The 12,237-nt window shown below is 35.1% G+C and overlaps 1 protein-coding gene across 1 annotated transcript; it reads left to right on the top strand.

Annotated features, from left to right (window-relative positions):
* Positions 1–4,455: 4,455 nt before the first annotated feature.
* Positions 4,456–6,507, top strand: LOC149780083 (uncharacterized). Its single transcript, XM_089937501.1, has 2 exons — positions 4,456–5,110; positions 6,098–6,507. Exons 1-2 carry the CDS (start codon positions 4,456–4,458, stop codon positions 6,505–6,507), a joined length of 1,065 nt encoding a protein of 354 aa, XP_089793627.1.
* The last annotated feature ends 5,730 nt before the right edge of the window (positions 6,508–12,237 follow it).

The following is a 12,237-nucleotide window of genomic DNA, read 5'->3' as shown; positions in this document are numbered from 1 at the left end:
GGATTTTTGTTGTTTTCGCCTGAAATTCGAGTAGGAAACATATTTGGAAAGTTATTTCTGAAATAATCATAATAAATCAACTTCCAGGTAAATTTCCAATAACATAATGCCTAGTTGTGTTAGAATCATCGTTTTTCATTGGCTATTTGGCTCGCGTATGATCAGAAGGGAGAAAGTTGTGTTTTTCTATTTTTTGGGGTTGCTTAAAGGACCCATTATTTTCGTATCGAGACCACTCTTTATTCCAAATGCCCATCTTATCCTACTTTTTGCAAAGGTTCATCTGTCTGTTTGTGGTTCATAGGGTCTGCCTTAGATCTGAGACCAAAAACTCTAAAATCCCGGAACAAAATCGGATTCCGACCAAGGGCGAATTTTACGTGGAAAAAAAAATCGGGCCCAAAAACTGAGGTCCCCCCCCCCCTTATTTTGTAGTGCAACTAGAACTTCCAGATTATTTGGTATCATTATAGAGCTACATCTCTCTACCTTTCTATAATACCACCCACTTTAGTGTATCATACATGACCTTCACGGTACAGAGCTCGGCAATAGACTACTACCTAGCCACGTAAACTCGTTAATGTGTTAACCGGCAGTAAACATGGTACACTGGATTATAGGAGAAGGATAATGTGAGCTACTTGTTAGTTTTCTGAGAGAGATGTTATTATTGTCATGTAGCAATGGATTTTAATCAATACATATTTGACTTTGAACAATTTTAAATCAATGAAATGCTTCGTCAAACGATCTATTAAATACAGTCACTCTCATTCTTCATTCACACTAGCACAATGGTTCTTAGACCTAAATTTACTGAAGGTATAATTTAGAAAAGACGGCAATTATTCACGAAATGGGTTCTCTCTGCAGTGGATCCACAATTTTAGGCTACCTAAATGTTATGCAGTAAATTGTGTCAGGGATGACGATTACTATTTGTGGATTGGCCAATATTAACGTATTCCACATACAAACAGACAATTAAATTTGAGGGTGTCAGTCATATAATAGTTTTTGATTTCGATCAGGTTGTGTCAGAGAAAAGAATCCATTATAAAATAGGAAGTTCATTTTTCTTTCTTCCTTTTCACCATTCCCTCCCATCTTTCATTCCTTCACATTCGACTTCTTCTTTTCTTCTTTTACACACCATTTACTTCTCTTCTTTCTTTTCAAGTCGTTCCTTCATACATACACACATTCCTTCCTTTTTGCATCCACACCGTCGCTACATTCGATTAGGCTTGACGATTTAACACACATTATCGTGTGTGTGTGTGTGTGTACACTCACTAAGAACGTACTAGAATCCAACAACGTAATATTTACATGACCCCACAGAGCTGCAAATATAGAAAAATTCAGATGTTCGAAGAAAAGAGAGTTGAAAGAATAAATAAGACCAACTGAATATAAAGATCATAGTTTCTAAGTTATTTTGATGTTTAGCTGAGATAGAATACAAGCGGTGTTGGCATTAGTGCCGCTAATTAAAACTGTCAGTAAGATACGTCAGAAACAGCGAGATTAGTGCCACCTGTATTCATGTAATTGTTTTTAGCTTCTGCTATTTCATTCAGATTTATTGAAGAGAAGACAACAAGAAGAATCCAATAAATCCATGCTTTGTTCAGATAAGAAAGCTATTTCAGTATGACAACAATAACAACAATAACAAGAACAACACCACTAATAATAATAATAATAATAATAATACTAATAATGATAATAACAATACTACTACTACTACTACTACTACTAATAATAATAATAATAGTATTTATATGTAATACAGTCCACTGGCCCATGATACAAATCAATACATTATGCGGTACAATAAGAAATAAATTGTTTTAGTGCATAGCAGAAGAACATCATATATATTGGAAGTGATGAACATGAAAGTGATCATTATTGTATTTTTCGAATTGGATGCGATACAAGTATATATGACACAGTAATCATACAAACGAATTTAAGGGGAACCCTAAAACCTGCATGGAGCATGTTTTTTTATTAATCTAGAATCTAATGTAGAAGGAGTCACTGATATTTATTTTGTTTATGTCTTTTATAGTAAATATTGCTAAATTAGTCATCAGAAGTTTATTAGTATCATTTTGTGTAAAAGACGTAAATTTTTCTAAAGTTGGATTTTTATATACGAAGGTTGGTAAATATTTTCTTCGTATTTCTCCATATAGCGGACAAGCAGTAATAAAATGGAATTCATTTTTGATGTTAAGGTTTCAAATTTGTCACAATCTTTCCTCATAGCAAATACATTCATATCTTAGCGTGTTGCCTCTGACTGGCATGTTTCCCACTCTAAGCATAGTTTATATATATATATATATATATATATATATATATATATATATATATATATATATATATATATATATATATATATATATATATATGTATATATATATATATATATATATATATATATATATATATATATATATATATATATATATATATATATATATATATATATATATATATATATAATCTCTAACTACCAACACTTCTAGGTATCTTTGACAAGTGAATTCTACTTCCAATGACCTATAGAAACGCAGTCTTTCCATCGACTTAATCTCCACCTGCAAGATTTGCATAAAATATATATTCACAGCTCTGCCTGAACAATCAAACATATGTATTTTCATCATTTTCGCTCTAAGTACACCAAACATTGCCAAATCCGAATGTAAAAAGAAGCTATTTAACATTGTCAGCACATCAGTCATCCCCCTCCACCATCTGAAACTGTAAATAGCAGCATTGTTTATGATATCTGTCTTCCGGCATTTGAGTATTCTAAGCAAATATTTCAAAATACGTTTATATCTTATACACTGCATAATAATTCTTCCTAATTAATTATATGCGAATGCATTTGGAGTAGACTTAGATGTACCAAGAATATATTTAGAAAATGACAAATGAGCTTTTTCATCATTGGCATAATAAAACCCCAAACTTCAGCCCCATTGTTATCCAGTTACGGGTAAACTGCGAAAGTTTGAAAGACTTTGCTTCATAATGTGCATAGCCTTCAGCGCTTGCAAGGTCAGATTTTTCTGGCACATATACAAAAAGATTTTTTGGAAGTAAATATACCTCCATAATATATTTCAATCTTTACCTCTGTATGACCATAGTCTCATTTAAGTAACTTCTGAGATAGCTACCTCTACGAAATACCTTGTGTTTTCCATATTCACTTTCAATTTCCGCTTTAGACAATATGTATGTAGCATCTTGTGCATATTTTACAACTTTAGAGCTGTGTCAGTAAAGACAATTAAATCGTCAGCATACAACAATAAAAATAGTTCTAAGGTTGCTACCGATACTTCCCTGTTCTATTCAGCTAAAAAGGGTTTAAAATCGTTCAACAAAACAGAAAAGGGTAAAGGCGATAAAACACAACCTTGATGTAAGCCCAAAATGCAGTTAAACACATTGGTAAAATTAATATTGGAATGAACACATGCTTTCATATCATTATAAATTGCCCTAATGATTCTTAACATTTTCCCACTAATATTTTCATTAACTTGCTTTTGGTACAGTGCACGTTCATTCGTATCCCCTTTCTGTAAAATTGGCATGATGACATCCGTTGACCAATATTCTGGATAATACCCAGCATCGAGTAGTTTATTGAATACTGTTGTCAATAGTGGTGCTAGTATGTTGCCCGTACATGTAAAGAACACGCAGGATAAAGCATATATTCCCCTGGCTTTGTCATGATTCAGTTTACTCAATGCATGACGAATCACCTCTTCAGCAATTTTTCTGTCTAAAGTCTCACGAATTAGTTGAATGTTTTCATTGTCCTGTATCTGGTCAACAAAATTGGAAAAAATTAAATAATACTTAAAAATATGCATACCAAGTTGTATTCTTAGCTGTAATGTCCAGCATTTCCATTTTTGGGGTAAGTTCATGGTCAGTTCGTCCAAAGGCGCTGGGTTAATATACAGCATTTGAAGTGACTGGGAAATTATTGTTGCCATCTGTGTAAGCTATGACCTTCTTGCTTTTGCCACCTTTATACCGCACTTTAAGCGTTGCACCATCGTATTGTGTGTGGTGGTATAGGAATTGCATTTAGGATTGTATATATCGTTTTAGCTGACTCATCCGAACCGTTGATTGATATTATAATGAAACCAAATTGTTGAACACTAATGTGATAGATTCACACACACACACACACACACACACACACACACACACACACACACACACACATATATATATATATATATATATATATATATATATATATATATATATATATATATATATATATATATATATATATATATATATATATATATAATACATGTGTGTGAGAGATAGCAATATACACGGATGTGTATTTTCATTTCAGTCTGTAAATTATGTTACGGGGTGGAGAAGCCCATGTATGTTTGGCCACTAGCGAACATCACTGTGTATAAGGAGGTGATGCACGGGGATGATGCTGAACTCTCTGAAAACCATCAGTGCTTTCGGTTTTCTCCCGGCCCGCCATCTATTTCGTACTCTGTGGTCACATTTGATGGAAGCTCCAATTCCTATTTTGACATCCACATGAACAAGCCGTACCTACTGGAAGACATGACCATTTCACTTTATGTATACCCAGGTGGGGACATCAGTGGAAGTTTGATTCATTTTAAGAGCGATAATGGGGACCTAATCAACATCCGGGTAGTCCTGAATACCATTATCATCTCCTTTAGAGATCCCTACGGTATGAATGCAGGGTTGGTTTACCTGGAGAACTTTTTCACACCGGAGGACTGGAATCACTTGATCGTCACACGTGACTACGAAACTGGCACAATTGCTGTTTACAAGGGTGGGCAAGAGATTTTTAACGAAGACAATGAGTTCTCAGACACAATCAGTTTTTCGCAGAAGGGAACATTACGAATCGGGAAATCTCAGGACGAAAATGATGAAGATAATTTTGAGGGAAGAATATGCTGTGTGCAGTGGTACAAGACAATCGTAAAAGAGGTTCAATTACAAAGGTTTTGCCGTCCTGAAAACTGGAATATAAATCCTGTAGGTTAGTGTATAAATTTTGTATAGATACGTTTGATCTGTTTCGCAGAATGGATCCACAAAAAACATATAATCAGATTTTCTGTTACAATATGTACATGGTACTGCATGCTTATATCTTGCATCAGCTTATTGATTAATATTATGAATTAATCGTTTTCTCCCGCAAGTCTTCGACCATTCATTATATTAACCCATGGTTAATGTAGAATACATTACGGTATATCAATCGCTTATCGAATCTGAGAACATTAAATTTATAATATTATTTTTGCAATCCAAACAATTTGACAACAGTTAAATAGACGAAATGTGTGGCTGTTTTTGTTTTGTTTACGATGGATGTGGTGGTGACTGTAGTGTGGTTACAATATAGATGATATATGAATCACAACCTACTTTTGAGAACTATACTATTGAACAAAGGAGTTTTTTTTTTAAGCAACTTCAAATTTCCGAGTCATATTTATCCACTCTTGACACATTCCCTTCTTTTACAACATTGGTCTTACATAAAATTGCACAATTATAAAAGTGTCATATCTATCTATCTATCTATCTATCTATCTATCTATCTATCTATCTACCTATCTATCTATCTGTCTGTCTATCTATATATCTATCTATCTATCTATCTGTCTGTCTGTCTGTCTGTCTATCTGTCTGTCTGTCTATCTGTCTGTCTATCTATCTATCTGTCTGTCTATCTATCCATCTATCTGTCTGTCTGTCTGTCTATCTATCTGTCTATCTGTCTGTCTATCTGTCTGTCTATCTATCTTTCTGTCTGTCTATCTGTCTGTCTATCTATCTATCTATCTATCTGTCTGTCTGTCTATCTGTCTGTCTATCTATCTATCTGTCTGTCATATCTATCTATCTATCTATCTATCTATCTGTCTGTCTGTCTGTCTGTCTATCTGTCTATATATCTATCTATCTATCTGTCTATCTATTGATCTATCTATCTTGAATATTCTCTCTGTTTCAGTCAGGATGGAAGAGTCCGAGGAAGGAACTGGTATAATGTGTTTGTCAAATGAAGTCCCATTGGAAGAGGTTTTGACCCTAACAACGATAACGAAGGGACCTACGTGGAATGCCTTTTTAAAGCACAACAAGTTGATGGGGAGTGGAGTGAATTCTGCCTATTTTCGTGTAATATCACGGGACCTGAAACCGCTTGATACGCTGACCACAATCAGCAAGTTCAACACAACAGGAACTCGTGTATGCTCCCGATTATGCATGCGTATTGCTGGCTGTCAATCATTCGCAGTGCAGCCAGACGAGAGCGCAAACGATGAAAGATACGAATGTTTTCTCTATGACAACAAGTACGCGGATGTCGGTGACCTTGAAGACCATGCTGGAACAAAATATTATCATATTGCTAATTAGTAATATCGAAAAGGAAATGTGGCGTTATTGTTGCTTTAAATAGAGATCATACTATTAATCATGTCTTTTTTTAACAGCAAACGCAGCCAAGAATATTAGGATGCAACAACAAAATTGAGATATAGCAATCGGCTTAGCAGCATCAAAACGTATCCTAAATTTAACCTTACGAGTAAACTACGTCATTTTGCCATCTTACGCTAATTATAGCATTATAAAATTGATTTGTAATCAGACTTAGGGCAGGCATAATTTTTATACACATTTTCTCTATGACCTTCATGCACTTGTAGACACTAACAGAGTGTCTAAACAACTATGCGATTATTGCTATATTGTGTGTGTGCTTGATGTTCATGTTAGGACGGCATTTAAATCAAATTCATCATTTCATTTAGTTGTCCATTAACTTAGTTATATTAGTAAAAACAGTTGTTTTTAAAAATTAAAACAGGGGTTGGGCGGTACACATTTGCTCTTCCCTCTTGTATGTTATTTTGTTTCTAAAATAATTTTGCCTTGCATCTTAAAAAGACATTTCTTGTATGCTAGCCCCAAAATTAAAAACAAATGAAAACAAGAAGCCTTCTTTGTGTTTTTTTGGTGTCCTTTGTATGCCTTGTGTATTATTTCTGTCTCCTCCGCTTACAGGCCTTGTCTTACAACGGTCTGGATTATCCATTTTAATTTGCCTTTTTCTCGACATAACCCTTTTGGCATTGTGAAAAGTGACAGTAAGAAAAGCCTAAAAGTAAAATATGCGTAAAAAATGGCTGTGTTTTGTTTGCATTCATGTAATGCACTGTGTCTGCTTGGTTAGTTTAATGGGAAAAACGTTATAATATGTTTGTATGTCCATATTCTGCTAGCTGAATTTTCCCAGGCTCCCCTATGGGCCTGTCCACTTCTCGTAGAGCCATGTGGCGTAGCCCTATGGTATCAAAACCCAGTACTTCTCGATGTTCTCTGTAATTCTTTTCTGTACCAAAAGTGCTATGTTTATTCTATGTTAGAATTTTTCCGTTTGTGTGTAGTGTCGTTGGAGTGTTAATTTATTAGAAACCATATTAGCTGGATATATAGGGTATATCACGAATGATGACCTATGAAGCATTCTCCCTCCAAGACCCTTACAGAGACCCTGACATGTGAGAGAGGAGCACTCAGCTAGCGTCCAGGCTGATACCACCACCTATGTAGGGCGTTAAACTGGAGCCCGGTTTTCATGTTCTCTTAGAGATCTGGGAGGCGATTAAATGAGCTTTTCTATTTAAAATTCGGACTTCTCTTGTAAATTTTACATTCCTAAAAGTTGATTAGTCAGTTTTCTTAACTGTAATCCTTTGGCCACACTGTATCAAAATTTTAGTAATGAAATCGGTTATCCAAGTCAGAATGTCCTTTTTCGGTATTTTAGCCATGCATAGCATGTTATTGTCGTGACATACCACTTTGGCGTATAATAGGTTCCTAATATTTACCCAATTTTTTTCATTTGTAATGCTTTGTACTATGACGTGCTTCTTGGTAAATCTTTGTTATACGCAGGAGGCACCTCGACATAAATCTGGTCACATGTTCACGTAAAGCTACCTCGCCGGTAAGTCACATGTCATAAAGGTATTTAAATAACATGCTCTGTACTTTAAATAATTTTATTCTAGCCCATGTTTTCCATACTCCTACCCATGTAACTATTTCTCCTTTGTACCTTTACAATGGTATTTTTGATGTGCTCTTCACGTGTTGCAGCAATTGCGTTCTACTCCCAGAAAAGAAAGACACGTACAGTTTTTTTTGAAAGAAATTGGGTTTATTGTGCACGAGGTTGGTCAATAAAGAAAAATGTATTTCTTCTGCTTTCTGCAAATGCAATAAAATAGATTTGCTACAATATACACAACAATACCACCATCAGTGCATTACTGCTATGCATGTATATATTTATTCGGCTTCAGTACATTCAATACGAATAAATATAAACAATGAGACATTTTCTGCTCTACTAGTTTTGTACTGCGCAAATGTATGACATAGATTTCAGTATCACGATGCAATTAAATACTATGTAAAATAGAGATATTTCCATTCCATGTTATTCCTTATGCGAAACTTTTCCGTAAGATACTACCTTGTACTAAAATCACGAAACAATATCACAGGTGGCGATTTATGATGATCATACATTTCATTCCTAAAAGCTTATTGCTGATTGGAAAAAAAAACTTAGATAAAAATAATGTAGACTATACTAAAGGACACATTAACATTGACATACTAATAAATGCAAAAAGTAAAACTACCAATTTTACTGTAATCCTATGACTAGCACACTACAGAAAGAATATATTGGAATGAGCAGCAGGGATGGTGAATATACCTATTTTTAGAAGAGTCTTTGAAAACGTCATACGAAAAAAAAAATGAAACATATAAGATCAATAACGCCAAACCGAAGCCTCTAACCAAAACAGAGAGTTTCTCTAATTGGGTTAGCCCATTTTGTTACTTTGTCGTTCGTGTTTTCAAATTTGTATGTGTGTTTGTTTACCCGTCAGACACTCATTTTAGGTCGCACTATCCCTGCTGCTGTTTCTTAACCAAATTTTTATCAAGACCTACACGATATCGCGATCGAGGATCATGTAAATTTATTGAAAAAAGTTTTCGAACTTAATCATATCCATATCCCCTGAACACCAAGTCTGATGTATATTTCGCAGAGTATGTGTATCAACTCCATTAAACACAAAATGTTGCAAATATCTCTGTTCAATTTAGTCATTTGTGTATATCGCTGAGTAACATAAATCACATATGTTTTAATGGCTGCCTCGAGAAAATATTATAGCTGGATTTGATTGTTTGTTCAGCATCATGTCATTGTATACTACAAGATTATTAATAAATACATCGAGGTAATTCAAAGATGGGGCTTCATCAATATCTGTGATAAACTCAATAATATTACCATCCTCGTCCAACAATTTAGCATTTTACATTAAAATCTTTAAGCACATGTACCATCGTTGATCATCTACAGATGGTGCCACTAAATATAACTGATCCCACTCGAGCCATATCATTATCAGATTAAGCAACAATTGCGCCTTACCAGACCCAGATGGACTTATGATAATTACTCTGATAGAAATTGGTAGTGCTGGATGATGTTTAATTGGCTCTTGTTTTCGTGTCGCTGAAAAAATTCAATGACATCCATGTTATACAAATACATTAAATAATATGGATTTATATTGCGTTCGATGCAGAGCATCCACCACCACCAGTGGATTAACAACAATAATAACAGAATATAAAAAGCGTGCACTTACAGGCAAGTGTGTGAAATGTGGTACAAGCAAATACAAATTTATTGCATCTAATATGAGGACAGGTTGTGATATTGCTGCTTCATTAGAAAAAAATACCAGGAGCTCCATGGGCTAGGTATCCAGGAGAAAACAACTTCCTGGATATAATTATTGTGGTCCTGGAAATCGACCTGATATCCGACTTGACGAGCAAGACTAACCAAGACCTGGAGAATCTCCAGTAAATTTCGACTGATCAAGCATGCCATATTCATGATGTAAAGTATAAAAATAAGGATTTACAACAACGACATATTGCATATGTGAAGTTGATTCACTCGTTAAGTTCCATAAAATAAATCTCTCAGAGAAAAACTTGCTAGCTTCCTAGCAAGATCTGCGATGAAAGGTAAATTATTATTAGGGGCCGGTAATTAATGAACCGATTATTATTATAATGGGATCGATTTATTATAGCCCAAAAGGATATTGGAGGGGTAGATCAGCGATTAATAAACTTACTGATACAGCAAATGTCACACTTTCTCTTGCTGCAAATTGGTTAGTACGACAGGCAATGTGGCATATGTAACTACCTCTACCTAAACAAATTCACATTTTGATGTCAGCGCTCTAAATGAAGTTCATCAAGTAGGTATTTTGTTTTTACCACACGATACCGTTAAAACTGGTAGTCGTCAATCATGCATATACAAATACGTTAATTGTCGTTGAAGTTGCAAGCAGATATAAAGAAGCAGAACAGCTATCAACTAAAGCAGCAACTGAAGTTGCATCTGCGTTTGAACGAATTTATCAACGAGGACCCTTGCGATGGCCACAGCTGCTTCAGGTTGATCCTGGCAAACATTTTTTTTTGAGCGGTAACATCACTGATGAAACAATATAACGTCAAAAATCAGACAATGATATACTGCAATTCATCGCTATCATGAAATAGTTGAACTATTTAATCGAACACTTGCTGAAAAATTGCTTGGAGTGATAGCTACGTTAAATAATGAAATTACTCGTGCAATTTCTATGAAACCTACTAATGCCATCGCAACAAACATGTACCAATACAACGACATGACTTTTCAAAATAACCAGTGCTAGGTAATGTGACTGTGAGGTATTTATATGAACCTGGTGAACTTGAAGGTTGTAAAAACTCCTATCTGGAGTGTGACGACACGCAAAATTTCCAGAGTGGTAAGATCCACAGGTAGATCTGTCATCTACAGACTAGAATCAACTGCTCCTGAAGACAATTACCACAGTTGCATTCATTCTTGTGAACTAGCGCCTCGACGTCGATTACACTCAAGACAGGTCAGAATCATATTTTTCACGTGAGTGACCAAGACTACTATTAATTCTATCTACGGTAAACTGTCTTGGATTATTATTTGAAAATTGCCACAACGTTACTGTGTTACAGATCGCACAATGATTATTCTGTCGTTGTTTTGATATCATGGTAAATTCCGCGTCGAGATGAAAGTCGCGCTTATTTTTTTCTCACACTGCTTTATAACTAATTTTTTTACTTACTACATCATCACTGTTGCTAGCAGTTTGATTATTATTTTCTGGGGTCCACGACTGGCCGAGTGGTCTAAAGCGCTCTCCGTTACAGATCATAGCCATCTCACCTCTGTCTGTGTGGGTTCGAGTCTCGGAATCAGCCAATGTGGGTATGTGAGAGAGCTTGCCAGTAGCTTCTCTTGGGTCGGTGGTTCTTTCCAGGGTTTTCCCTGGTTCATCCTCCACCATTAATACTGGCCGCCATTTATAGCCTATCGTGTGCTGAAAATGGCCTTAAAACCTACAACAACAACAACAATTATTTTCTGTGAAGTTTATAAAAATCCGCCGCAGCTGAGATATTCTTCTGATTCGAGACATTGCAACTTAAACTAAGTTTGACGATGCCATACGGTCATAAACACTCCAAATATTTGTATCAGCAGTAGTTAATCCTTGTCACGAATGAATCGCTATAGCAGATGCTAGAGTCCACGGAGTTTTGTTCATCTTTAACGCACTCTCATCAACACTCACAGGAACTAAAACTATATAATTTAACACAAGATTTTGTTTTCTACCGCAGCCTGGAATTTCAACATCGATATTTTGCCATCGTGCACCTGCCGATCGCTAACACAATGGTACGTGTAAATCTGAAAATTTTACTTTACGTATCAAACATAATTGTCGTTGACGTGTATCACTTACTATATTTCTACTTGCAACTACCAAATCATCTGGACTCCATAAATTCCAAAAAATGTTCATAGGAATTTCTGAAACTATTACTTCACGAATTCTTTCGCTCTGAATTTTATTTGGTTTTAGTCTGATTAATTTCTTAAAAACTCTTAATGGATCAAGCGCTCAATGATCGTAAGTT

The sequence above is a fragment of the Sinohyriopsis cumingii genome, chromosome 16, assembly GCF_028554795.1.
Source record: "Sinohyriopsis cumingii isolate HCF-2022 chromosome 16, ASM2855479v2, whole genome shotgun sequence".
NCBI lineage: Eukaryota > Metazoa > Mollusca > Bivalvia > Unionida > Unionidae > Sinohyriopsis > Sinohyriopsis cumingii.
Note: the sequence above shows the minus strand (reverse complement) of the source record. Positions and strands in the feature narration are given on the sequence as shown.

Bases quoted from the DNA above. Each gene is read 5' to 3' on its own strand.
- LOC149780083 (XM_089937501.1), top strand. From the start codon at position 4,456: ATGTATGTTTGGCCACTAGCGAACATCACTGTGTATAAGGAGGTGATG. The intron at 5,111-6,097 runs GTTAGTGTATAA...TCTCTGTTTCAG, and splicing joins CTGGAATATAAATCCTGTAG to TCAGGATGGAAGAGTCCGAG.